The sequence below is a fragment of the Garra rufa genome, chromosome 2 (genome assembly GCF_049309525.1).
Source record: "Garra rufa chromosome 2, GarRuf1.0, whole genome shotgun sequence".
NCBI lineage: Eukaryota > Metazoa > Chordata > Actinopteri > Cypriniformes > Cyprinidae > Garra > Garra rufa.
Genome location: NC_133362.1, coordinates 39,696,248 through 39,723,445, shown reverse-complemented (window position 1 = coordinate 39,723,445; position 27,198 = coordinate 39,696,248). Strand labels below are relative to the sequence as shown.

Genomic DNA, 27,198 nt, shown 5'->3' with positions numbered 1-27,198 from the left:
ATGTTTTATTTTTTATATATTAGTAGTAGAAGTAACAAGAACAACAACAAAATAATAATTATTAGTAGAAGTAGTATTAAATTGTGCAAGCTTAGAAACAATCACAGCAAGCCTGGACTCCTTTTTTCTTTTTTAAAATCAAAAATCACAATTATTAGAGATATTTAAAATATGATTTTTTCCCCTAAATCGTGCAGTCCATCATAACACTATGAATGTTTTCTGTGCTAATACTTACGTTATTGTGATGTCCAATTAAATAACTGTATTCTCAAAATTTTGGTAGATAAAAAGTGACTTAGAATTTAATGATTTAATAATGCTGTGTGCTTTTCTAAACGTAACGTTTATACTGTTTGCCGACACCTAATGTGTGTATATATATATGTACCTGAATCCTCTCCATTTTGCCTTTTTATCTTTCTCTGAGCCTCTTCAGCCTAAAAGACAAAACAGGAAAATAAAATAAACATAGGTTTTCAACAATTGTTCTTTCTGAGTTTCAATTCCGATAATGCAGTGTTACCTTAGACTGGTCAGCTCTTGAGTAATGGTGGAAGTAAAGGTTAAACATCTTGGCAGACTCTGGCCTGAGTTTATAAAGTCCTCTACCAGTCACACCAGGCTTCCTATACAACACAATTCACAAAGGATTACACACAGACCAATTCAACTCTTTGGGCAACACTCTTTTATTCAAGACACTCACTTAAACAAAGCCACACTGTCAATGACCCTCTCCATGCCGGTTTCTTTATTCTCCTGTGTGCAGAAAACAAAAAGTGTATAAAAAACCACTAGGTGGCAGTCAAATACAAAACATGGTTTTGCTACGGGTGTTTTAAATCATCACGAACTTTAGAACAAGATCAATTCTTTTAAAACGCTTATTTTCAGAGCAGTTGTTAAGTCAGCACAGAGATCTATCACAAAGCTATTCTCTGCTTAATAAAGATCAGGATCAGGAATGGGAATTATACAAAAATAAATAATGGCTTAATGGCAGTGTTTTAAAACATTATTTTATCTTTTCAAAGCCATTTTTTAAGATTTCAAAGCCAACAGAACTACTTATGATCTTTGATAAAGATGAAACTAAGAATTGGCTTACATTCTCAGGAAGGGCTTTGACCAGCTCGCTGTGGGCCATGGGTCGAATGCATAGCTGGTGAACGATCTCTCGCCTTATCTCATCAGAGCACTCCACCTGACCAACACCTGCTGTGTATCGCTCCCCTGCAGGAAAGAAACAAACATGAAAAGCACGTAAGGATTTTTTTACTTTCTAAGGTGTCTAATAAGCTTGATACACCTGTACGCCAACATTTAAAGGATGTGTGTTGAGAAATAATCACTCACCCACGATCATAATGACCAGATGCAGCATCTCCTCAATTAATGTGTTATTCTGCTGAACCACATCCTGACAGAGAGAAAAAACACACAGCACAGGCAACAGAAATGAGTGCAAGAAGAGAAATCAAACAAACAAAGAAAAAAAAAAAAAAAAGGAATGAGGACAAACAGTGGTTTGGAGGCAAGCAGACCTTGTTAGCATTCTCTCTGCTGTATCTCTTTCTGCAGTCTGCTGAGCTGAAGATATGATAGAGCTCAAAACGGCTCAACATGATCATCAGGAAGTGGTTCGGATCCATCATGGAAGCCCCAGCCTAGATCCAAAAACAGCTTGAGTAAGAATTTATACTTAGCAGAGAGAAATAAATCAAATTGTGCTGAACGTTTTTTTATACATTGCTTTCATATTAATTAAAGACACTTTCCTGTCAAACTGCCATTAATGCAGTGCATCCAGAATGATATTTTACATAGATATTCTCTACAATCACTATGATTTTAATAATATCAGTTAATTTAAGACATATTTTAGATGTATTGTTAGGTCGGTCAAATTATTATTGTGTGTATAAGTATTAACTGTTAGTATTATTGGTTAGGATTTATTTTTGGCTTTCTTTGGACATTTCTGACAAAAATGTGCTTTAAAAACATGGCCATTAAAGAATCATCAAATTTTCAAATATAAAAAGGGTATTGTGGGCCCTATGAAATTAGTTTATCTGTTATATCTGTTTATCTGTTATGTATATCATGATTTTTTTCAGAAATATCACAATTTTATAACGATTCTTTTGTCAGCCAAACTAATTTCCCCCATTTATAGAAACAAAAATCTTACAAGCTAACAAAATACAAACTAAAAGAATAGCAGATATTTAGGCCAAAGTGGGCGAAGATATATAAAAAAAAAAAAAAAAAATCTTTGTCATTTTATCTTTGGTATTAAAAAAATAAGAACAAAAAAAGGCTACATGTTACAAATACTCATTTATAATTTATAATAAATTAGTATTTAAATAATATTTAAATAATATTTTCAGGTACAGTAGGTGTATTTATCACTAGCATTTAAGAAATTTAATTAACAAATATAAAAATAAAATACTATATACACTACATATAAAAATTATACATTGCCTCTATTAAAGCAACTGTATTAAAGTTCTTCAGTCAAGCGCAGTGGGTGATTTTCCTTTTTGTGTTTTGTTTTATTAGCATACCATCACCCATAAATGACAACTCTGTCATCATTAATCATTCCCAAGGTTTTTTTTTAAGCATAAAACATGTTGAACATAAAACATATTTTGAATAATGTTGGTAACTGAACAGTTGCTGGTCCTCATAGTATTATAATTATAAATAAATGTTTCTCTTTTCATTTGGGAAAGAAATACTTATTGGATAATAATTTTGGAATGAAATCTCTTTACACTACTGACCTGAAGCATGATGAGGTCTTTATCAAACATCTCCACTCTACACTTCACATTGTGGTAATAATAGATCTGCAAAAACAATTGAACAAATTAAAGGCAACAATCAAACTGTTAAACGTCCTGAGTATTAGATTGAAACAAATCAAGAAGCTTCTTGCCTGATTGACCAAAGAGAAGCCATTTCTTCTCCACATCCCAGCATGCACCTGAGCACAGAGTACAAGGCAGCGAAGCGGGTGCTCGATCAACATGGGTGGACTCAATTCACTCTGCAGAAGACAAAAGAGGTCTCAGAAATCACCAAGATTGTTTTAAAACAATTCTCACGAACCAAAACCCCCCAACTTACCAGTGGCAGCTGCTCAGGGAATCGATAGGCAACCTCAATTTTGCTCAGCAGAGCATGTAAACCTAACAGGAAGAGAGTTGAGGTTCAGTTGACATGTGGTATGGATACCCATCAACCACTGCAATTTCAAAAGCAAATTCCTATACTCTATACACACAAAATAATTCAAAAGATTCACGTTGGATCATGTGTGAAACCATGTTCGACTGACCTGCTAAAAGCCGGGACACAGGCAGGTGTATGCTGACTTTCTCCTGAGAGACGCAGTAGCGGATTGTGTCAACGGAGTGGCCGCACATGCTGAGGGTTATGGGCTGCTCCCCATCTGTAAAACCACTGTGGCAGTGAGTCAGCGCGCTTAGGCACTTCTTATAGGCTTCGATCAGCACTCGCTCCTGCACATGTTAAAAATAACAGACTTGTATCAAAGCTCAAAGGTGCATTTTGGGTACTAACTTGACTGACTCGGTCTCTAACAGGCACTTACATCACTGGCACACCATTCCTGCATCATAGAGATGATATGTGTGAGCTTCATCTGTAAGGTAAACGCTGCCTCCCATTCTGGCTCCATCTCTATGTGCTGTCCCACTTGTCGCACTACTGGGTCCATCCCCTGCAAAGAGGACACACACAGATGTTTTAGTGCCTACTCAATTCCCACTGACACACAATCCCAAAATCTGATTAGTATAATCACCTGCATGCATTTCAGCAACTCCAAGAAAGCATCAAAACCTTCCAGGTACTTTTCCCTGAGTTGGTCGGTCCACTCTGTTGGACGGCTTATCAGGACATACCTGCATCAAAGAGAAATGCTTGATGAAATGTGACCCTGGACCACCAAAACAGTCTTCAAAGGATTATTCACTTTCAGAACTAAGGTACTCAACCTCTTGTCATCCAAGATGCTCATGTCTTAATTTCTTTACGACTGAAGAAAGAATGTTTTTTGAGGAAAACATTTTAGGATTTCTCTCCATATAATGGATATGTATGGTGCCATTAAGTTTAAACGTCCAAAATGCAGTTGAAATTCAGCTTCAAAGGGCTCTAAATGATCCCAGCCAAGGAAGAAGGGTTTTATTTAGCGAAACGGTTGGTTATTTTCTAAACAAATTGACAACTTATATACCGTTTAACCTCATGTCTTGTGCATGCGTAGTCCGTTTAATCCAGGTCAATACAGTTAGGGTATGTCGAAAAACTTCCATCTCGTTTTCTTCCCCCAACTTCAAAATCGTTCTATAGTCGTGGCCAAAAGTTTTGAGAATGACACAAATATTAGTTTTCACAAAGTTTGCTGCTAAATTGCTTTTAGATCTTTGTTTCAGTTGTTTCTGTGATGTACTGAAATATAATTACAAGCACTTCATACGTTTCAAAGGCTTTTATGGACAATTACATGACATTTATGCAAAGAGTCAGTATTTGCAGTGTTGGCCCTTCTTTTTCAGGACCTCTGCAATTCGACTGGGCATGCTCTCAATGAACTTCTGGGCCAAATCCTGACTGATAGCAACCCATTCTTTCATAATCACTTCTTGGAGTTTGTCAGAATTGGTGGGTTTTTGTTTGTCCACCCGCCTCTTGAGGATTGACCACAAGTTCTCAATGGGATTAAGATCTGGGGAGTTTCCAGGCCATGGACCCAAAATTTCAACATTTTGAACCCCAAGCCACTTAGTTATCACTTTTGCCTTATGGCACGGTGCTCCATCGTGCTGGAAAATGCATTGTTCTTCACCAAACTGTTGTTGGATTGTTGGAAGAAGTTGCTGTTGGAGGGTGTTTTGGTACCATTCTTTATTCATGGCTGTGTTTTGGGGCAAAATTGTGAGTGAGCCCACTCCCTTGGATGAGAAGCAACCCCACACATGAATGGTCTCAGGATGCTTTACTGTTGGCATGACACAGGACTGATGGTAGCGCTCACCTTTTCTTCTCCGGACAAGCCTTTTTCCAGAAGCCCCAAACAATCAGAAAGAGGCTTCATCGGAGAATATGACTTTGCCCCAGTCCTCAGCAGTCCATTCGCCATACTTTTTGCAGAAGATCAATCTGTCCCTGATGTTTTTTTGGAGAGAAGTGGCTTCTTTGCTGCCCTTCTTGACACCAGGCCATCTTCCAAAAGTCTTGGCCTCACTGTGCGTGCAGATGCGCTCACACCTGCCTGCTGCCATTCCTGAGCAAGCTCTGCACTGGTGGCACTCCGATCCCGCAGCTGAATCCTCTTTAGGAGACAAACCTGGCGCTTGCTGGACTTTCTTGGATGCCCTGAAGCCTTCTTAACAAGAATTGAACCTCTTTCCTTGAAGTTCTTGATGATCCTATAAATTGTTGATTTAGGTGCAATCTTAGTAGCCACAATATCCTTGCCTGTGAAGCCATTTTTATGCAACGCAATGATGGCTGCACGCGTTTCTTTGCAGGTCACCATGGTTAACAATGGAAGAACAATGATTTCAAGCATCACCCTCCTTTTAACATGTCAAGTCTGCCATTCTAACCCAATCAGCCTGACATAATGATCTCCAGCCTTGTGCTCATCAGCATTCTCACCTGAGTTAACAAGACGATTACTGAAATGATCTCAGCAGGTCCTTTAATGACAGCAATGAAATGCAGTGGAAAGTTTTTTTCGGGATTAAGTAAATTTTCATGGCAAAGAAGGACTATGCAATTCATCTGATCACTCTTCATAACATTCTGGAGTATATGCAAATTGCTATTATAAAAACTTAAGCAGCAACTTTTCCAATTTCCAATATTTATGTAATTCTCTTTTGGCCACGACTGTACATTGCTGCAGAAGTGCCGAACCAGTGTTTACAAAGTTAACATACAAATAAGATCAAACGCCCTTTACGAAAAAAGGTAAAACAGCGTTGTTTTGAAGTTCGATTTTAAAGTTGAAGGCAAAAAGGTGGGAGTTTTTCAACATACCCTAACTATATTGACCCAGATCACACAGACTACACATCGCAGAGACGAGACAAGACGAGCATTTGAGGTTAAAAAGTATATAAATTGTCAACAAATAACCAATCGTTTCACTAGAAAAGACCCCTCTTCCTCGTCTGGGATCGTTTAGAGCCCTTTGAACCTGCGTTTAAACTGCATTTTGAAAGTTCAAACTTGGGGGCACAATACATATACATTACATGGAGAGAAATCCTGAAATGTTTTCCTCAAAAAACAATTTCGTTACGACTGAAGAAAGAAAGACATGAACATCTTGGATGACAAGGGGGTGAGTACATTATCTGTAAATTTTTGTTCTGGAAGTGAACTACTCCTTTAAGTATCACGGGTATATTTGTAGCAATAGCCAAAAATACACTGTATGGGTAAAAAAGATCCAATTTTATGCCAAAAATCATTAGGATATCAAGCAAAGATCATGTTCCATGAAGATATTTTGTAAATTTCCTACTTTAAATATATCAAAACTTAATTTTTGATTAGTAATATGCATTGGTAAAAACTTAATTTGGCAACTTTATAGGCAATTATTTTTGCACCATCAGAATCCAGATTTTCAAAAAGTTGTATCTCAACCAAATATTGTACTATCCTAACAAACCAATGGAAAGCTTATTCATTCAGAAAATGTTATTCTTAATGACCCTTATGACTGGTTTTGTGGTCCAGGGTCACAAATGGGAAATTTAGACACAAAATGATACTCTAAATGAAGTCCTTCCTGTGTAAATGGGTGGACGCTCTTAGAATCTTACTTGAGGTCTCCAATAAGGCTCTGGACTCGGCGGAATTTGAAGGCCTGTTGTGCGGTGTAGCGTTCGAACTGAAAGCGACCCTGCAGGTCTCTGTGTCTGAGGTGGTCCATGAATGTGCGGATGATGGTGGTCATCAGGTTCTCCTCTGTGATCAACATCCGCGCCTGAAAATATCAGATACACCACTGCTACACCTGACCAACAACTGGAGGTTTGGGCGATATGCTTAGGGCCCTATGATTTCCCCCTAATACTACTACTACTAAAATGAAACAAACATTATTTTTTAGGGTATAATCACACATCATTTCTTCCTTGTTTTAATTTTAATAGTAAATCCCCTTTGTAAAAAAATAAAAAGTTTGCTTAATTTTCAATCATTAAACGATAAATGCAACTAATGTTTTATGCCTTCATTTGATAAACAGAAAATTTAAAAATACACAACGCAGAATTTCTGAGGGGAAAATCAAGTATACATTCAAATAATTAGACATGCTAAAACGCAGAATTTGATAACAATAAAACATATGGTGAGAAAAAATAAAACATATCTTAGGGCCCTAAACATGTCATTTTGTGTTAATCTTTTAACAAACTGATGTGAAATTGTATACATTTCATGATTTTAATTAATTAGACATGCTTTTTGATTAATACTATTTAATTTAACCATTTAAAGGTAGTCTAGAAAAAATCAAATGGGAAAAAAATAAAACTAAATTTGTGAAAAAAATTAAAATGGATTTTATAGAGCCCTGTATGCTGTTTTTTTTCCATATGCGAAATTCAATTTTAATGAGAGAAGATGAGACAGAAGAGAATATGAAAACAAAGGCAAGGGAAAGGAAGAAGAAAGATGTGGAAGTGCAGAGGGAAATAAAGAGAGGAAAGCAAAGAGGATGAAAACAAGAAGAGTAGTGAAGCAGCTGAAAATATTTGGTGAGAAATAAATTTTTGGTGTAAGCGATAATTTACTGATGGGGAGACGTTTAATTAACACTTCTTAAATGGTGCGTTTAGACTATGTCAGCGTTCAGTTTGTGTACGCAGCGTAGACAAGCTACAAGAGAAACCTGCCAAAACAATATCAATATCTTAATTTAATTTGATTACAATTTGAATTTGATATGTGAACAAAACTTCTTTAAAACCAAATTATTTGTTTGAGGAAGAGGAAGGAAGGAACAAGAGTAAGGAAAGAGGCAGGAACAATTGAAAAAGAAAGTAGGACAGATGGAAAGGAAAGCCAAAGAGTGAAAAGGACATGGAAGAAGAGACCAAACACCCGAAATAACAAGCCTCTTCCTCATGGCAGACCTTGCATGTACTTACCAGAGAAGGCACGGTGAACATTTGCACAGAGAGATCAGTGACGGAGAACTCCCTGTCGTGGTCGTCTTTCACGTAGTCGCTCTGCAAGCGCTCATAGTTCTGCAGGCAGTGGTGAAGGAGGCGGAGGAGAGGAGAAAGAGGCAGAAGAGAAAGGAGAGGTGTGTGGGATTGGTGGTACTCACCACAGTAGGGGCGGTGAAGAGCTGCACTGACAGAGAGGTCACTGACACTACACGCTCGTGGTCGTCCTCCATAAAATCTGTCTGGAGGCGCCGGTAATTCTAAGGGAAGGGGGGAAGGGGGCAGATTCACCTTCCTGGTCAGAGGTCTGGGCCATCTGCAGTTACGTCCCCCGACTCGGTTCTATGTCAGGCACATGTGGCCTGAAGTTACACCGTGGCACTGGGGCACGTGTGGAGCCGGGGGACTCGAGCTAAGGCTAATCTTTACACACTGTTTTAATACTAGACTTTGTAGAGTTGTTTAAGCAAAGGTAGAAATCTGTCAGCCACACCTGTGTCAGGGCCCTATGATTTCAGCAATGTGGAAAACTGGTATGCATTCATAAAACTAATTTACAGTATGTCTATGCATATTAAAAATGTAAATGAAGTCCATTGTACAGTATAATTCACTTACCAAAATAATAATACAATTTTAAAAATAATAATTGAAGGAAAATCAGATTATTTTTCTTTAATTACCACTATTTTTATGGAAGCCCGTTTCTGCCCCTAAATAAAAAATAAAAAAGGTAATTGCGACTTTTTATCTCACAATTCTGACTTTTTTTCTCAGAACTGAGATATAAACAATTGCGAGCTAAGTCAGAATTGCCAGATAAACTCACAATTTTGAGAAATAAAGTCAGAGTTATGAGAAATAAACTCGCAATTCTGACTTTTTTCTTGTAATTGCAACTTTGTATTTCGCAATTCTGACTTTTTCTTGTAATTGCAACTTTGTATCTCGCAATTCTGACTTTTTCTGGTAATTGCAACTTTGTATCTCGCAATCCTGACTTTTTCTGGTAATTGCAACTTTGTATCTCGCAATTCTGACTTTTTCTGGTAATTGCAACTTTGTATCTCGCAATCCTGACTTTTTCTTGTAATTGCAACTTTGCATCTCGCAATCCTGACTTTTTCTTGTAATTGCAACTTTGCATCTCGCAATTCTGACTTTTTCTTGTAATTGCAACTTTGTATCTCGCAATTCTGACTTTTTCTGGTAATTGCAACTTTGTATCTCGCAATTCTGACTTTTTCTTGTAATTGCAACTTTGTATTTCGCAATTCTGACTTTTTCTGGTAATTGCAACTTTGTATTTCGCAATTCTGACTTTTTCTGGTAATTGCAACTTTGCATCTCGCAATTCTGACTTTTTCTGGTAATTGCAACTTTGCATCTCGCAATTCTGACTTTTTCTGGTAATTGCAACTTTGCATCTCGCAATTCTGACTTTTTCTGGTAATTGCAACTTTGTATCTCGCAATCCTGACTTTTTCTGGTAATTGCAACTTTGCATCTCGCAATTCTGACTTTTTCTGGTAATTGCAACTTTGTATCTCGCAATCCTGACTTTTTCTGGTAATTGCAACTTTGTATCTCGCAATTCTGACTTTTTCTTGTAATTGCAACTTTGTATCTCGCAATTCTGACTTTTTCTTGTAATTGCAACTTTGTATTTCGCAATTCTGACTTTTTCTTGTAATTGCAACTTTGTATCTCGCAATTCTGACTTTTTCTTGTAATTGCAACTTTGTATCTCGCAATTCTGACTTTTTCTGGTAATTGCAACTTTGTATCTCGCAATCCTGACTTTTTCTGGTAATTGCAACTTTGCATCTCGCAATTCTGACTTTTTCTGGTAATTGCAACTTTGTATCTCGCAATCCTGACTTTTTCTGGTAATTGCAACTTTGTATCTCGCAATTCTGACTTTTTCTTGTAATTGCAACTTTGTATTTCGCAATTCTGACTTTTTCTTGTAATTGCAACTTTGTATTTCGCAATTCTGACTTTTTCTTGTAATTGCAACTTTGTATCTCGCAATTCTGACTTTTTCTTGTAATTGCAACTTTGTATCTCGCAATTCTGACTTTTTCTTGTAATTGCAACTTTGTATTTCGCAATTCTGACTTTTTCTTGTAATTGCAACTTTGTATCTCGCAATTCTGACTTTTTCTTGTAATTGCAACTTTGTATCTCGCAATTCTGACTTTTTCTGGTAATTGCAACTTTGTATCTCGCAATCCTGACTTTTTCTGGTAATTGCAACTTTGCATCTCGCAATTCTGACTTTTTCTGGTAATTGCAACTTTGTATCTCGCAATCCTGACTTTTTCTGGTAATTGCAACTTTGTATCTCGCAATTCTGACTTTTTCTTGTAATTGCAACTTTGTATTTCGCAATTCTGACTTTTTCTTGTAATTGCAACTTTGTATTTCGCAATTCTGACTTTTTCTTGTAATTGCAACTTTGTATCTCGCAATTCTGACTTTTTCTTGTAATTGCAACTTTGTATCTCGCAATTCTGACTTTTTCTTGTAATTGCAACTTTGCATCTCGCAATTCTGACTTTTTCTGGTAATTGCAACTTTGCATCTCGCAATTCTGACTTTTTCTGGTAATTGCAACTTTGTATCTCGCAATCCTGACTTTTTCTGGTAATTGCAACTTTGTATCTCGCAATTCTGACTTTTTCTTGTAATTGCAACTTTGTATTTCGCAATTCTGACTTTTTCTTGTAATTGCAACTTTGTATCTCGCAATTCTGACTTTTTCTTGTAATTGCAACTTTGTATCTCGCAATTCTGACTTTTTCTTGTAATTGCAACTTTGTATCTCGCAATTCTGACTTTTTCTTGTAATTGCAACTTTGTATCTCGCAATTCTGACTTTTTCTTGTAATTGCAACTTTGCATCTCGCAATTCTGACTTTTTCTGGTAATTGCAACTTTGTATCTCGCAATTCTGACTTTTTCTGGTAATTGCAACTTTGTATCTCGCAATCCTGACTTTTTCTGGTAATTGCAACTTTGTATCTCGCAATTCTGACTTTTTCTTGTAATTGCAACTTTGTATCTTGCAATTTTGACTTTTTTCTCAAAATTGTGAGATATAAACTCGCAATTGTGAGTTATGAAGTCAGAACTGCTAGATATAAAGTCAGAATTGTGGGATATAAACTCGCAATTTTGACATTTTCTTGCAATTGCAACATTGTATCTCGTAATTAACTTTCTTGCAATTGCAACTTTGTATCTCGCAATTGACGACTTCTCAAAATTGTGAGATATAAACTCGCAATTGCGAGTTAAAAAGTCAGAATTGTTATATATAAACTCAGAATTGTGGGATATAAACTCACAATTGCCAGAAATAAAGTCAGAATTGTGAGAAACTCGCAATCCTGACTTTTTCTGGTAATTGCAACTTTGTATCTCGCAATTCTAACTTTTTTTCTCAAAATCGTGAGATATAGATCCAAGTGCGAGTTATAATGTCCAGTTCTGAGGAGAAAAAAAAAGACTGATATGTTCACAGAATTGCAAGTTTATATCACACAGTTCTAACTTCATTTCTCAGAATTGCGAGTTTATATCTTTTGAAATTTGACTTTATAACTTGCAATTGTGAATTTATATCTCAATTCTGAGAAAAAAAAGTCGGAATTCAGAAAGTCGCAATAACCTTTTTTATTTGCTATTCAGTGGCAGAAACAGGCTTCCATAATTTGTTTTATTAACTTGATAATAAATTAAAGCATTTTAAATTATACGATTTTAAATTTAAATTGTTCAAGTTTTATGAATTCAATTGATTATAAGAAAATTGGGAACAAATAAAACATTTCATGTCCATAAAAATGTAATGTTATTTAAAAAAAATTATGTATACATTATTTTAATTTGAGAAGTTAAATGGACAAGTCTTAGAAATAATAATGTTATTATGTTACATTAATAATGTAGGGCCCTACATCAGAGTGCATGCTGAAAGACTGATTTCCTGCTGTCACAGCGTGATTGGGTCAGTTGGAGGACTGCAGCAGGCAGCGAATCAAAGACAGCCAGAGCAGCTCCTCTAAGTCACAGTATCTCTCTCTATTACACATGCTCGCTCTCTGAGATGATACCCCTCACTGAACAGGGAATGGCTGCTCAAACTCTCTTTTCCTCATAAATCAGCTGAATCAAACTAAGTCTGAAGTGAAAGTGAACTGGGAGTTCTAGTAAGAATACAGACTTGGCATATTCTAGACAAGCTTGTGGAAACTGAAATCAATTCTGTCTCACAGGACGGTGCAGTAAATTTAATTTATAACGTTTGAGTTAAAACTAAATGGATTACCACAGAAAATAATTTCACCAGTTTGTAAAAACAAACATAAATTGTATGCCGGTAATGAACTTAAACTGAAATGTGTGTCAAGTGAACAAGTATTATGTTTTGTAGCAATATGTTTGAAAATGTACGCATTTTAATGTTAATTCTTAAGTAATGCATTGCACTATAGACTTTCAGTGTAAGAGTATTAATGTAATTTGAGTTGAAAATATTCTCTGTGGTAAAACAAACATGACAAATTCTTGTAAAAAAAAAAAAAAAAACTTGTAACATGGACCCAGAACATTTAACATTACACTTGTGCTTTCACTGAATTTAAAATCAATATTTAAAAGGTTAGTTCACCCTAAAATGAAAAATCTATCATTCACTCATCCTAAACCAATGAAGTTTGTTCCTGTATGTCAAGTACAGTTGAGCTTTCAATGTAAAAAAAAAATAGCAGTTTTCAATCAGAATATATTTTAAAATGTAATTTATTCCTGTGATCAAAGCAGCATTTTCAGCGTCATGCATCATTACTCCAGTCTACAGTGTCACATGATCCTTCAGAAACTATTCTAATACGCTGATTTATTATCAAGTTTGGAAACAGTTGTGCTGCTTAATATTTTGCTGGAACCTGTGATACTTTAAGGATTCTTTAATAAATAAAAGGTTCAAAAGAACAACATTTATTTAAAATGGAAATATTTTGTAAAAAAATATATAAACTACCATTTAAAAATTTTTGATCAGTACATTTTTATACTCTTTTTTTTTTTCAAATAAGTTATTACTTTTATTCAGCAAGGATATGTTAAATTGATAAGTGATAGAACAGACTTATACTGTTAGAAAAAAAAAATCTATTTTAAATAAATGCTTTTCTTTTATCTTTTTATTTATTTTATTTATTTAACAAATCCTGAAAGAAAAGAATCAGTTTCCAAAAAAAAAAAAAAATCTGTTTTCAATATTAAAATAGTTTATTAAAAAACATTATTTTAAATTGTAATAATATTTCACAATATTACAGCTTTGTCTGTATTTTTGTCTGTATTTTGAGCAGAAGAGAATACTTTAAAAAAATAATAATTACTGATTACTTTTTTTCATTTTTGGGTAAACTATCCCCGTAACACAGAGGCTGTTACTCTGTAACATTTTAAACTAAGTAAAGATAGGTAAGTGCCCAGATGAGAATGTAAAGCCAGTGGCAATGCATTATATTATAAATATATTATATATTTTGCTTCATGGATTCAACCAATTATGACTTCTGGTTTCTTAAAATTTCACCACTTTTTGGGGCTATATGGGGTTTTTGGTTGATCAATACAAGGACTGTACCATTATAAATGGAAGTCTTACCTTTGCAAACTGGATGGCAAAAAGTTTTTTGTACTTTGGATCCATGAGTAGGCTGCTCATAAAGAGCTGGTGGTAAACATTTCTTGCTCCTGCAGGAAACAAGATTAGAAACAGCATGAGCTTAACTGGGTGAATCTCACAAAACCACGTCAAGAACACTGCCAAATATATAATGCAATTTATTTGTATGATTTTCTTGAAATGTATTTATTTAACCAGTGGAGTGTAGGAATGGAAAGACACTCGATTGAGAATAATAGGAATACAAACTCAATGTACAATCACATTACTTTAATGACACTTGGATGGGACATCAGTCTTGTCAGTCATAAAATGCAAATAAATACGGCAAATAAATTTCACTTGTCCTAAAATATGCTTCATTTTCCTGTAATATAAAACATCTCAATCTGTTTTTCTTTTGATTTGGTGGTAAAGTGTGATCTGGGCATGCTTTTATGCCATTTACTGGGCTTGTGTGTTTCTGCAGTGCTGCAGTATCTCAGTAGAGCTGATGTCAGCACAATCATTCATTCACCTTTCCACATCTTGGAGTCACAGAGCATGAGTGTGTCCACTAGAGATGAGTTCTCTCCCTCCGGTCCTCGCTGCAGACCCACCTGGCACAGGATCCTCCTCAGAGCATCTGCTGGGAACAGCAATAAACTCAGGCACTGATTCATTACAGCAGTCTGACACAGAGCACACTGCTATATTAAAGGGGACATGACATGAGAATCAAATCTGCCTTCATCTTTAGACATGTTAGAGGTCTTCGTACTATTAAAACATCCTGAAAGATTTCATAGCTTAAAATGCATTTATTAAAAAATATATATATTTATAAATTAAGTATTCATTTATTCAATTTCCAAAAACAGCTCGTTCGGATATTGGGGGATTTGTGATGTCACATGAGCACATAAATTTGCATACGACTGGCTCTAGAGCAAGACATTGTCGCAAAATAATAGTTTTTCCACATATATATTTGTCACCCCTTTAAACACAGAACTTGTTGTAGCATCTGATAAACTAATGATGACCATAATAACACAACTATTTTATTGAAATAAACATTTTAGGGATGCACCGAAACTAAAATTCTTGACTGAAGCCGAACAAAATTAAACACCGGGGCGAAGGCCGATTACCGAATGTGTTTTTTCCCCATGCATTTTACCAATGTTTTTTTTCACCATCGCATAAATTAAATAGCCAAAAAATAAATTACAAAACAACAATCCAAAATATCTACTTAACCCTGAACATTTTGTAACATTCTAGTAGACATTATAGCCTACCGACAAAGCACAATTTAACCAAAAATTTATAATTTAGTAATATATTCTTTGGCCATTTTTAAGACCCGCTTCTTGAATCAGGCATGTGTTTTTTAAATGTACAAATAAATGCAGCCTTGCTGAGCAAAGGAGAATGTTATAATAAATGTATTAATACAGCTGTTGTAATGATTGTTATCATTATTTTCATCTTTTATTTTATTTTATTTTAAAGAACAACAGTAAAATTACAATGCTAACATTTATGAATGTTGACTTTTATTTTAGCGAAAACCCACAAGACCTCAGTACTACTTTTTGCTGACAGCAGCAGATTTATGAATGATTCTCATCAGACTTCCTGCCTTGGACTTTGAACCCTGGCTAAGGAGCTTGTGCAGAGCTGTCAGAATACATACAGTTAGTGCATGTACTAGACAACAAAATGTTCTGTAGTTTATTTACTAATGGTTTAAGGCCATTTTGCGATTTCAGTCATTATACAGTAACCAGAAACAACCACCCCTTTCTTTTCTCATCAAAGACATGTGATGCAATTCTAAACAGTGTCTCGCTGTCTGTGCTTATAATGAGTTATGCATCTTTCTCGAACAGTTTTAAACTACGACATGTTTGCTGCATTAGTGTGCACCTCTATTTGATCGTGTCACGTCATTGCTCAGTGTAATTTATTCAGCCTTTTTGCTTATTTGGCCGAATAATTTCGGTTGCCAAACATTCGGTGCATCCCTAAAAAAAAAAAAAAATATTGCAACAGCTAAGTGATATAATATAAAAATTAATAATATGAAGAGCTTAAAAGGAAAAAATTCAAAGAAACAAAAAGTGACAAAGACTAAGGAGCCTGACCTGAGTATCTGATGATTTGGCCAAGCCAGGTGAGAGCTTTGAGTGCAAAACACTGATGAGCCACTATAGAGGAGTGCATGACTTGAACCCGCAGGGGTTTCGTCTGCCGACTCGTGTTCCTCTGCAAAACATGTTTCCAAACACATTCACAAACCAATTACATTTACATGTTTACAATGATGCTAAATTGTGACACGTGCTGGCAAAGTGAATCGAAATGAGCAAATTTTCAAAAATGACTTTATTTTCACATTCTCCAATAAAACACCATTAGAAGCCGTTTCTGAAGAGAGAGATCTATATTTAGAAGTACTGTAATGCATGGATCTAATATAATGTTACACATCAGATATTTTCCCAACCATTAACTAAACGTTATTGTAAGACATAACAGATTATGTTTGTGACATTTTTCGCAATAATGTACTTCACAGGGAGACTGCGCACTCTCAAGGTGCGTTCACACCGGACGCGAATGAAGCGGCAAGCGCAAGTGATTTACATGTTAAGTCAATGCAAAGACGCGAATAGCCATCCTGCGGCGCGAAACGTTGAGCGTTTCAAGCGATTGCCGCGCGAGTTCAAAAATCTGAACTTTGGCGAAAATCCGCACCGCGTTAACCAATCAGGAGCTTGCTCTAGTAGTGACGGAGGCAGAAATCCGAAACAACAATGGCGGACAAAATCACCGTTGCTGTCTGTGGTTCCTCGGAGCTGTACGATACATCTTTGGACTTTTGTAGAAACAGGAATAAAAGGGATCTTGCTAGGAATAAAGTGAGTGAAGAGGTCGGACAATCTGGTTAGTTTTAAAAAAACGCTCTTTACTCAATTTGACCTACATATACATACATATTGAGACTACAAGCAAGCTAAAGCTGGCAAATTGAGCTCATTCACCTATTTTACAACTACTTTCCCGCTGACGAGTGGCAGAAGCCCCTCCCTTGACGCGAATTTGCGTCTGTTGTGAAGAAAATGTCACGCGCGAATGACGCGAATTTTACCGTGCGAATGGCGCGAGTAAACTCAAATGTTCAAGCGTTCAACTACGCACGAATAGCGTGTTTTTTCCGCGCAAGTCACGTCCGGTGTGTACGCACCATCAGAGAGGTGCATTTTATGCACACGCTTTGCAAATGTCAGTCAGCACGATCGTTTTGTTTTTATCAGCATGGGTTTGAAAATCATATTTCACTGGTTTGGGCTTAAAGGAGTAGTTCATTTTCAGAACAACAATTTACAGATAATGTACTCAGCCCCTTGTCATCCAAGATGTTCATGTCTTTCTTTCTTCAGTCGTAAAGAAATGGTGTTTTTTGAGGAAAACATTTCAGGATTTTTCTCCATATAACGGACTTCTATGGTGCCCCCGAGTTTGAACTTCCAAAATGCAGTTTAAATGCAGCTTCAAAGGGCTCTTAATGATACCAGCCGAGGAAGAAGGGTCTTATCTAGTGAAATGATCGGTTATTTTCAAGAAACATTTACAATTTATATACTTTTTAATCTCAAATGCTCGTCTTGCCGAGCTAGAAAAGATGAGAATTTGTGGTTAAATTATATAAATAGTCATTTCTTTTTAGAAAATGACCCATCATTTTGTTAGATAAGACCCTTTTTTCCTCGGCTGTGATCGTTTAGAGCCCTTTGAAGCTGCATTTTGGAAGTTCAAATTCAGGGGCACCATAAAAGTCCATTATATGGAGAGAAATCCTGAAATGTTTTCCTCAAAAAAACAATTTCCTTATGACTGAAGAAAGAACGACATAAACATCTTGGATGACAAGGGGGTGAGTACATTATCTGTAAATTTCTGTTCTGAAAGTGAACTACTCCTTTAAGTCATTGAGAATTCAATTTGAATATTCACGAAGCTGGAATGCTGCGCTTTGCAACAATAGACCTACAACTTGTGGGAAGCAGCAGCAGTCATCCAGAAGTGAGCAGAGAAAAAGCTACTCCTCTCAGAAAATGTACAAATAAAGATCATTTTAGATGTTTAAGTACTATTTGTAACATTGGGGTCGGTAGAAAATGCCTTAATGAACACCTTTTTGTGAAAACCTTAAATTTTACCAAAAGTGACATTTTCCACTTCTTTTGCCTGTAGCTCAAAATTAGGCTGTGTGCATCCCGACTCATTTTGCCAGCATGGGTCACAATTGTTGTGGTTGTTTTTTTTTTACTCTTTTTTACTCTTTATCGACTGACAGGAAAACCTTCAGCCTGACTGCTTAGAGATGTAGTAAAAGTTATTCACCTTACAAGCCACATGATTTGAGGCATCACTTTTGTATGTAGCACAAAAGTGCATCGACAATCAAGTTTATCAGTTTAAATCAAGTTTATAATTATGGAAATAGTAATAGTGATGCGTATTTCTGCAAACACAACTAACAATCTTGTTTGTGATCAATGTGTAATTGACTGGTGCTGTAACTGCTATATGCAAATTGGGGAGCATTTTTCCACAAAACTTAAATGAATGTTCTAGTTAACCTGACCTTTTAGTACAAAGAGCAAAAAACCCAATCGATTTACACATCTGAAGCAAACGGATAGGATTTGTGATTGTTTATAACTCACCACAATAACAGATTTGGCCTGCTCGCAAAACTGGAAGTCCCCAAAGCGAACAGACTTCCTTCCCTAAATACAGTGAACAGAAGTAATCAATGAACAAAAGCACAAACTGGCTGTGCTTAACTTTAAGCCTGAATAATGGCACTGTGGAAGTAACAGCAGGTGAACTTACATCTCTGTCCACGGTGGTGGCAAAACTGACGGCCTCTTTCTGAGTGCAGTTCACAGCTTTCTGTAGTGTATAGATGACCTGCTCATATGTGTGGACCTCATCATTGAACAGCATGCAATAGTACGTGTCTCCACGCACCCTTGAGAACAACAAAAAAAAAACAATTTACATTTCTTTAAATATACTAACATAACATACAGTACAATCAAAAGCGATGACATGCATGAGGGATGATCTTGAGGGATTAAAATGCACCCCCTAAAACCTGGTTCTTCTGATTAGGGAGCACTCTGGCCCAATAATTGACAAATTTATCAATTTTCTTTGTTTCAACTCGTAAGTGTAAATTTTAGTTCCAAAAATGTGTATTTGCTTATATATAGTTTTATGCAAAAGTTTGGGAACCCCTTGCAGAATCTGTAAAAAATGCAAATGATTTTAACAAAATAAGAGATATCATACAAAATGCATAATATTTTTTATTTAGTACTGTCCTGAGTAAGATATTTTACATAAGAGATGTGCACATATAGTCCACAAGTCAAAACAATAGCTGAAATTATTAAAATAACCCCCTGTAAAAGTTTGGGTTTTGGTTTCTTTTTTTTTTTTTTTATCAATATATTTATTATTTTGCATCAACAATTTACAGAATTATTTCAATATACATGTAAACATTCTTTTCTAACCACCCTTCACCCCAGTCCCACCCTCACTAGACAGAACACTTAAATGGATATAATTGTAAGGCATTGAGCTGATGTGTAAAATAAGAGGAAATAAACAATGATAACAAATAATAGAGTAAAGCCATGAAGAGTCACATTCTCCCATCAGCATTTTCAGTCAATGTAACATCCACATTATTCATGTATTCAATAAATGTGCCCCAAATCTTTTCAAACATTGATGACTTTTTTTTAAGATTAAACATTATTTTTTCAACAGGAACATAAGATGAAAGTTCTCTAAGCCAAACAATGTGACTTGGTGGTTCTACTGATTTCCACTGTATAGCTATGCATTTCTTTGCTGCTATCAAAGCCATTTTAACTAAACGTAAATTCTTCCTTTGATCAAGCTGCAGAACTGATTCATCCCCCAGTAACATAAGTCTTGGATCAGGTGGAAGCTTCACATTAATAATTTTGTTGATAGTTTGAATTATATTTCTCCAGTAGGTGTTAAGTTCAGAACATGTCCAAAACATATGTAATAATGTACCAACCTCTGTTTTACATCTAGGGCAACATTCTGAATATGAATCACTTATCTTGTGTAATCGTTCAGGTGTGTAATATACCCTGTGTAAAATATTAAACTGTATTAATCTATGTCTACTATTAAATGAAAATGTTAAGGCACTTTTACAGATAAGTTCCCAAGTATCTTGATCAAAAGTGCATTCCAAATCTTTTTCCCATTTAAGTCTTGAAGACGATACCTCCTCTCCATACAAGTCATTGAAATTGGTATACATATAAGACACAAAACCTTTGGATTCTTTTTTCTCTCTTATAATAGCATCTATTGGGAGAGAAGAGAGAGGTCTTAATTTACCTTCTTGAACTGTATTAATATAATGTCTCACCTGAAAATATTTAAAAAAATGTTTAACAGGAAGAGAAAATTTTAATCTTAATTGTTCAAATGTCATTAGTGTGCCCTCTTCATATAAATCTCCAAACACCTGTATTCCCTTTTTATGCCAATATTGTGTTATTCCATCTCTTAATGCCTCAGGAAGAGATGGGTTGCAATGAAACGGAGTGTTATTATACAATGAAAGTAGCCAATTATTTTTTTCCTGATTGCAAACCCCAGTTTGCAAGTGTGCCTGATGAATGGGTTATTAACTGCCTTCATAACACAAGTCAAAGGGATGAATAAGGCCTTATCTAAAGGTATTTCCCCTGCATGATATTTTTCAATCTGTATCCATGCAGGTGAAAATGCACTATTCGTCTGCCAAAACCATACTGCTCTCATCTGTGCTGCCCAGAAATAAAACAAAAAATCTGGAAGTTGTAATCCACCTTTTTTGGATGTCATCTGTAATGTCTTAAGTTTAACCCTTGGAGTTTTTTTATTCCAAATAAAATTTCTGATTGAACTGTTGAGATTACTAAAAAACTTTTGTGGGACAGAAATGGGAAGGGTCTGAAATAGATATAGAAATTTAGGAAGAATGTTCATTTTTATGCAATTTACCCTGCCAATTAGTGATAATGGTAATGAATTCCATCTTTCCAGATCTCTCGCTACTTTTTTAAGTAATGGGGAATAATTCAAAAAATATACTTCTTCCAACTTCGAGGGAATATTTAGTCCTAAATAAACAATCTTTTCAGTATTCCATAAAAAAGGAATGTTATTTAAGGGTATTTTCTCCGCAGCCAAATTCAATGGCATCATAACACTTTTATTCATATTAATTTTATAACCAGATATGTCCCTAAAGTTTTCCAACAATTGAGCTAAATTAGATAGAGATGAATCAGGTTTGGTTAGATACAGTATCACATCATCCGCGTACAATGATATTTTGTGTACACAACCTCCTATCTCCAGCCCAAAGATTGATTCGTGTGCCCGTATTGCTATGGCCAGGGGTTCCACCGCTAGCGCGAAAAGTAGCGGGGAGAGAGGACACCCCTGTCTGGTTCCCCTTGATAAATAAAAGTGGGAAGATACATCAGAATTAGTACGGACGGCTGCCGATGGACTTCTATACAACATTCGAATCATTTCAATAAAATTTGGACCGAAATTCATTTTTTTTTAAACCGCAATCAGATAAGGCCATTCGACTCGGTCGAAGGCTTTCTCTGCATCTAAAGAAAGAGCAATCACCGGAGAATCTGTTTGTTTTGCTGAATAAATAATATTCATTAACCTCCGTATATTATCAAAAGAGGATCTATTTTTAATAAATCCAGTTTGATCCATATGAATTAAACTAGGCAAAACCCGCTCTAAACGTAACGCAATCATTTTGGTAAGAATTTTATAATCAGAATTAAGTAGTGAGATTGGTCGATAGGAGGTACATAGATTAGGGTCTTTGCCAGGTTTCAGAAGAACTGTGATTAAAGCCTGGTTTAAAGTCTCTGGTAATTCTTTTTTATGAATTGCCTCCTTATACATCGAAAGCAACGGTTCTGCTAATTTAGAAAAAAAAGTTTTATAAAAGTCCATCGAAAACCCGTCCAAACCAGGTGTTTTACCCCCGGCTAGTACAGCAACTGCAAATTGAATCTCTTTTTTCGAAATTTCTTTTTCAAGTTCTTCTCGGTCATTATCACTTAAAACTGGAATATCCAATTTACTTAAAAATCTTTGAATCTCCGCATCCTCTACTCCCTGAGACTTATAAAGTAATTTATAAAAATTTAAGAATTCTTGGTTAATTAATTTGGGGTGTTTAATATTTTTATTTTCGGATGAACATAATGTAGGTATAGATTTACTAATTTCTTCTTTTCTTATTTGCCATGCTAGCACTTTCCCAATCTTATCCCCATGTTCGTAATACTTCTGTCGTGATCTGAGAAGTGCATTTTCTGCTTCTTTAGATGACAAAATATCGTATTCCAATTTTTTGGACTGTAATTGTTGAAACAGCTGAGCATCCTTAGTCTTAAAATGTTCTCTTTCCATTATTGAAATTTCTTTTTCAAGTAATTGTAACTGTTTTTGATATTGTTTTTTCTTACCGGAAGAAAAATTAATGATTTGGCCCCGTAAGAATGCCTTCATAGCCTCCCAGATCATACCCGAAGAAGCAGAATTTCTATTTGTACTAATAAAACTGTCTATATTATTATTTATGAAGCTCAACGCTTCAGAGTCGTTTAATAAATGGCCATTAAATCGCCAAAGCTTATTAGGCTTTTCCGGAGAATGTTGCACTAAAATAAGTAACGGAGCATGATCTGACAGTATTCTTGGTAAGTATTCGCACAATTCAATCAAATAATCCTTCACTTTTGGAACAAAAAAATAGTCAATTCTGGAGTAATTATTATGCCTATGCGAGTAGAAGGAATATTCTTTTTTAGTTTTGTTCTTAAATCTCCATATATCTATTAGATTAAAACTTGAGAGTTCGTATTTTAGGGCTCTAGCAACTTGACTTAAGGGTAACAATTTAGTGGACGACCTGTCTAATACTGGGTCCAGGACTACATTAAAGTCTCCTCCGATTATTAGCTCTGTCATAGGGCATGCAAGATTGAAGAATATATTATGAATAAATTCAGCGCCCTCCATTTCAGGACGATATACATTTACTAAGGTTATTCTCTGCATCGCAATCGATCCTCTTAAAATAATATATCTACCTGTTTTATCTTTATCCACTGATTCCATTTGAAAGGGTATGTTTTTATCAATAAGTATAACCACCCCTCTGGATTGTGATGTGAAGGAAGAAAAAAAAACCTGTCCAGACCACTGCTTTTTAAGATTTAGATGTTCAGAATCTGTCAAGTGTGTTTCTTGTAGAAGGGCAATTGCAATATTATGCTTTCTGAGATATAGTATTACTTTTTTCCTTTTAAGTCTTTTATTTAAACCATTAACATTCCAAGTCACATATTTGTATTTTAGTGTACTTGACATTAACTATATATTAATTGTTATATTTCTTATAGAGCAGCTTAAGAAACTTAAATAGCCCAAAAATTAAATGAATCAAATATGTGTTCTGTCCAACCCCCCCTACAACTCCCACCACTTCCCCAAACGAAGTGTGTAACTTTAAACCCCCATGACTGATTATGCACCGCATCATACAGTCGACCTAGACTTCCTCTTCCTTGTCCAAACTAACTAGCTCCCTTACCAGTTCTGTCTATCCCAACAAATACTTAAGTTATGTACTTTAAAGCAAACGTATTATTCACTTCGAACAGTGACAAACCCGAAATACACAAGTTTTAGTAAACACTTAAACAAAAATATAATCACATTTTTCTCCTACCAGATTTTAAATATAAAGATCACTCTTGACAAAATGAAGTTCCTAAATCTTCATCCTAGAGAAAAAACCTCTCACCCGGTTGCTATATGGTACAGTTTTTCTTACATATTTTTGGGTGGTTGGTAAAGTTGAATGATCCGGAATTCGTTCATATAATTTAGTGTCTTATCCGACAATCAGATGTGGATGATGTTGTCGAAGGTAGGTCTCTGCCGATGCTTTGGAGTTGAAAGATCGTTGTCCCTCCGGTAGCTGAATCCTCAGCGTCGCAGGATGAAGCATCGCATAAGACACGTCGTTATTGCGTAGCTGTCTTTTGAGTGCGCTGAATTCTTGTCGCTTTCTGAACAGGGTCGATGACATATCACGAAAAATCATAATGTTAGAGTTACCATAGGTGAGCTTGCCTTTCTCTCTGGCCGCATTGAGGATCTTAAGTGTGTCTCCGTACCGAAGGAATCGGACCAGAATAGCCCGTGGTTCGCCATTTTCGGCTGGTCGTCGTTGCAAAGTGCGGTGAGCTCTTTCGATTTCGTAGATCTCATCCTCCTGCCCCAGAATCTTAGGTAACCATTCCTTCAAAAAATCCACGGCATTTCTACCTTCCACTCCCTCTGGGAAACCGACAAGACGTAGATTCTGACGACGAGATTGATTTTCGAGTTCATCAATTTTATCTTTCAGCTGTTTAATTTCGTCGTCAACAGCCGACTTAACATCCGCGACATCTTTGTGAAGGCCCGTTACCGCTTCTTCCATCTCCATCTGCTTTGTTTCTACTTCGATCATTCTCAGATTTATTGATTGTAGTTCGTTACTCATTTTCTCCACGGATTCTGCGAATTTATTTAGGCGTCCGTCGATTAACTCCTGGATTCTGAGAAATCCTTTTTCCATTTCTGCATGGAACCACGGTGGCGGGTCGGATAATGGCTGTCTCGTTTCGTGAGTATCTTCCTTCTTGTTGTCCGTTTTCTTTGGATTCGGCATACTTGTCGTAAAATTCGAAGTGCAACAACTTAACTGTTATAAATAAAGTACTTAGGTTACACTAAAGGTCTTTAGGACGTGTTATTTAGATGAAATTGTTCGGGAGCTCCCTGCACCACGTCTTATGCTAGCGCCGCCATAACCGGAACCGGGTTTTGGTTTCTTAATACCGTGTGGGGTTACCTAGATGATCTACAACTTTTTTTTTGTTGTTTTGTGATGGTTGTTCATAAGTCCCTTGTTTGTTCTAAACAATTCAATTGAGCTCTGTTATTCAGAAAAAAAAATTCCAGATTCTTCAGTTTTCCAGCATCTTTTGCATATTTCAACCTTTTCCAGCAGTGACTGTATGCTTTTGAGATCCATCTTTTCACACTGAGGGCAACTGAGAGACTCAAACACAACTATTGAAAAACATTCAATGATGCATTAAGAGAAGGGATGTTTGAATTTGAAGATCAAGGTAAACTGTACTTAATTTGTCTTTTGCAAAACAAGTACCTTCTGTTGCTAAATGGAAAAAGATTATATTTAAAAGAAATCTTCAACCTGTTTAAAAGTTTACACCTTGTGTAAATCTTCTTTAATAGTTGCATATGTTGCATATGAGTCCCTCAATTGTTCTCAGTGTGAAAAGATGGATCTTGAAATCATACCGTCACTGCTGTAAAGAGTTCAAATATGCAAAAGATGATGGAAAACTGAAGAATCTGCAGGACTTTTCTGAAAATCAGTGCTCAGTTTAACCATTTAGAACAAACAAGGGACTCATGAACAACCATTACAAAAAAAAAAAAAAAACAGTCGGAGATCATCCAGGTAACCACACACAGTATTAAAGGAACACTCCACTTTTTTTGGAAATGGGCTCATTCTCCAACTCCCCCCGAGTTAATAAGTTGAGTTTTACTGCGCCTGCTTCCTCCATGTTACGGCAGAAAACTTCCTTGACTGTTACACCGGAATGGTAGTGTAGTTCCTAATCTTATCTGCCTAGAAAATCGCATCTTTACATTTTCCGCCGGTCTTAGTACAAGATATAACTGCAGAAGAGTCAAGTTTTAAATAGGACAAATACCGAAACTCATTGGTCATTTTTGAACGCGATGCTATTGGTCTAATAGGATTCAATGATCTATGCTAAGCTATGCTAAAAGTGATATCTCCAGAACAGGAGAACGGCTGAATGGATTTCAAAACGGTAGTTGGAGAATGAGCCTATTTCCAAAAAAAGTGGAGTGTTCCTGTAAGAACCAAGGGTTCCCAAAATTAGTTTTTGTCTTGTGGACTATATGTAAACATCTTATGTAAATTATCTTACTCAAGACAGTACTAAATAAAAAAATAACATGCATTCTGTATGATCTCTCTTATTTAGTTAAAATATATTTACATGTTCACAGATTCTGCAAGGGGTTCCCAAACTTTTGGATAAAATTCAGCATAAGACAAAATATAGAAATGTACACATTAATAAAATCTACTTAAAATCCCAACAGAAGTGCATAATTTCATTGTTTCAATTCAGAGATATCAGTTTTATATTAACTAAAAAAAATAAAATAAAAAAAAGAGTCACATGAACAGCTAATATGTGACCTAGTAATGGGCGATATAAACGATATGCGATATAAACGATACAAAATTGGCCTACGATAGAGATTCTAATTCTATTGCACTATCGCGATAATGCATGTTTGATGACGCAATCTACTACACGCGAAATTTAGAGCAACGAGCTGCAGCCGGCTGCAACGCATCATCTTGAATAAACATGGCTGAAAGCGTCAGCGAAACAGAGGAGCTCGTGAAAAAGACTGGTGCAGTACAGCCGCTCCCTATACGCAGAGTACGCAGTCTGCGTAGGGCACCAACTCCCGGGGAGCACCATCCCAGTTGCTCAAAAAAAAATCGTTTTTATATATTATAATAATACATTAATATTAATAATATACATACACAAATAAACAAAAATATAAAAATATAAATGTATATATTGCATTTTACGGTGAACGCAGGCTTGTAAGCACACGTGGTGACGCGCAGCATCTGCGCCGCCACGCGCCCTCACCTCTGTTTACGGCTGCCTATTTGGCCAAAAATGATGATAATAATTGATGAACAATGTGCCTGGTCCTGGAAAGAGACATCAACAGTCCGGCGCCGAGAAACGAAAGAAAAAAAAAGCCCAAGATGAAGCCCGTGCATCACTTTCAGGTGCGTTCATAATCCTGTGAAACTTTATATTATTCTGTCGACATTAATAATGTGTTTTAATGTCGGTAATAATTTCACGCCTAAACGCATCTTTCTTAATATTAATACAGGCAGATCTAAGTAAACAAAATTACTTAAAATGTATTATATTAAAACAATTATGGCAA

The 27,198-nt window shown here is 35.9% G+C and overlaps 1 protein-coding gene across 3 annotated transcripts in view; it reads right to left on the bottom strand.

Moving 5' to 3' along the window:
* Nucleotides 1-27,198, bottom strand: part of ubr2 (ubiquitin protein ligase E3 component n-recognin 2) — a 60,614-nt gene that overhangs the window by 21,459 nt on the left and 11,957 nt on the right. For 2 of the 3 annotated variants that reach the window (XM_073834238.1, XM_073834240.1), the window contains exons 6-24: nucleotides 18,841-18,979; nucleotides 18,672-18,734; nucleotides 16,083-16,203; nucleotides 14,468-14,575; nucleotides 13,930-14,018; nucleotides 8,223-8,321; nucleotides 6,888-7,051; nucleotides 3,848-3,947; nucleotides 3,635-3,763; nucleotides 3,359-3,542; nucleotides 3,148-3,209; nucleotides 2,957-3,067; nucleotides 2,802-2,867; nucleotides 1,548-1,670; nucleotides 1,360-1,423; nucleotides 1,112-1,236; nucleotides 710-762; nucleotides 527-629; nucleotides 392-440 (exon numbers count right to left, since the gene is read on the bottom strand). In XM_073834238.1, coding sequence (XP_073690339.1) covers nucleotides 392-440; nucleotides 527-629; nucleotides 710-762; nucleotides 1,112-1,236; nucleotides 1,360-1,423; nucleotides 1,548-1,670; nucleotides 2,802-2,867; nucleotides 2,957-3,067; nucleotides 3,148-3,209; nucleotides 3,359-3,542; nucleotides 3,635-3,763; nucleotides 3,848-3,947; nucleotides 6,888-7,051; nucleotides 8,223-8,321; nucleotides 13,930-14,018; nucleotides 14,468-14,575; nucleotides 16,083-16,203; nucleotides 18,672-18,734; nucleotides 18,841-18,979 — 1,952 coding nt within the window. Of the gene's footprint in view, nucleotides 1-391; nucleotides 441-526; nucleotides 630-709; nucleotides 763-1,111; nucleotides 1,237-1,359; nucleotides 1,424-1,547; nucleotides 1,671-2,801; nucleotides 2,868-2,956; nucleotides 3,068-3,147; nucleotides 3,210-3,358; nucleotides 3,543-3,634; nucleotides 3,764-3,847; nucleotides 3,948-6,887; nucleotides 7,052-8,222; nucleotides 8,322-8,404; nucleotides 8,504-13,929; nucleotides 14,019-14,467; nucleotides 14,576-16,082; nucleotides 16,204-18,671; nucleotides 18,735-18,840; nucleotides 18,980-27,198 lie in introns of all 3 variants that reach the window. The other variant, XM_073834239.1, reaches the window with a different exon arrangement.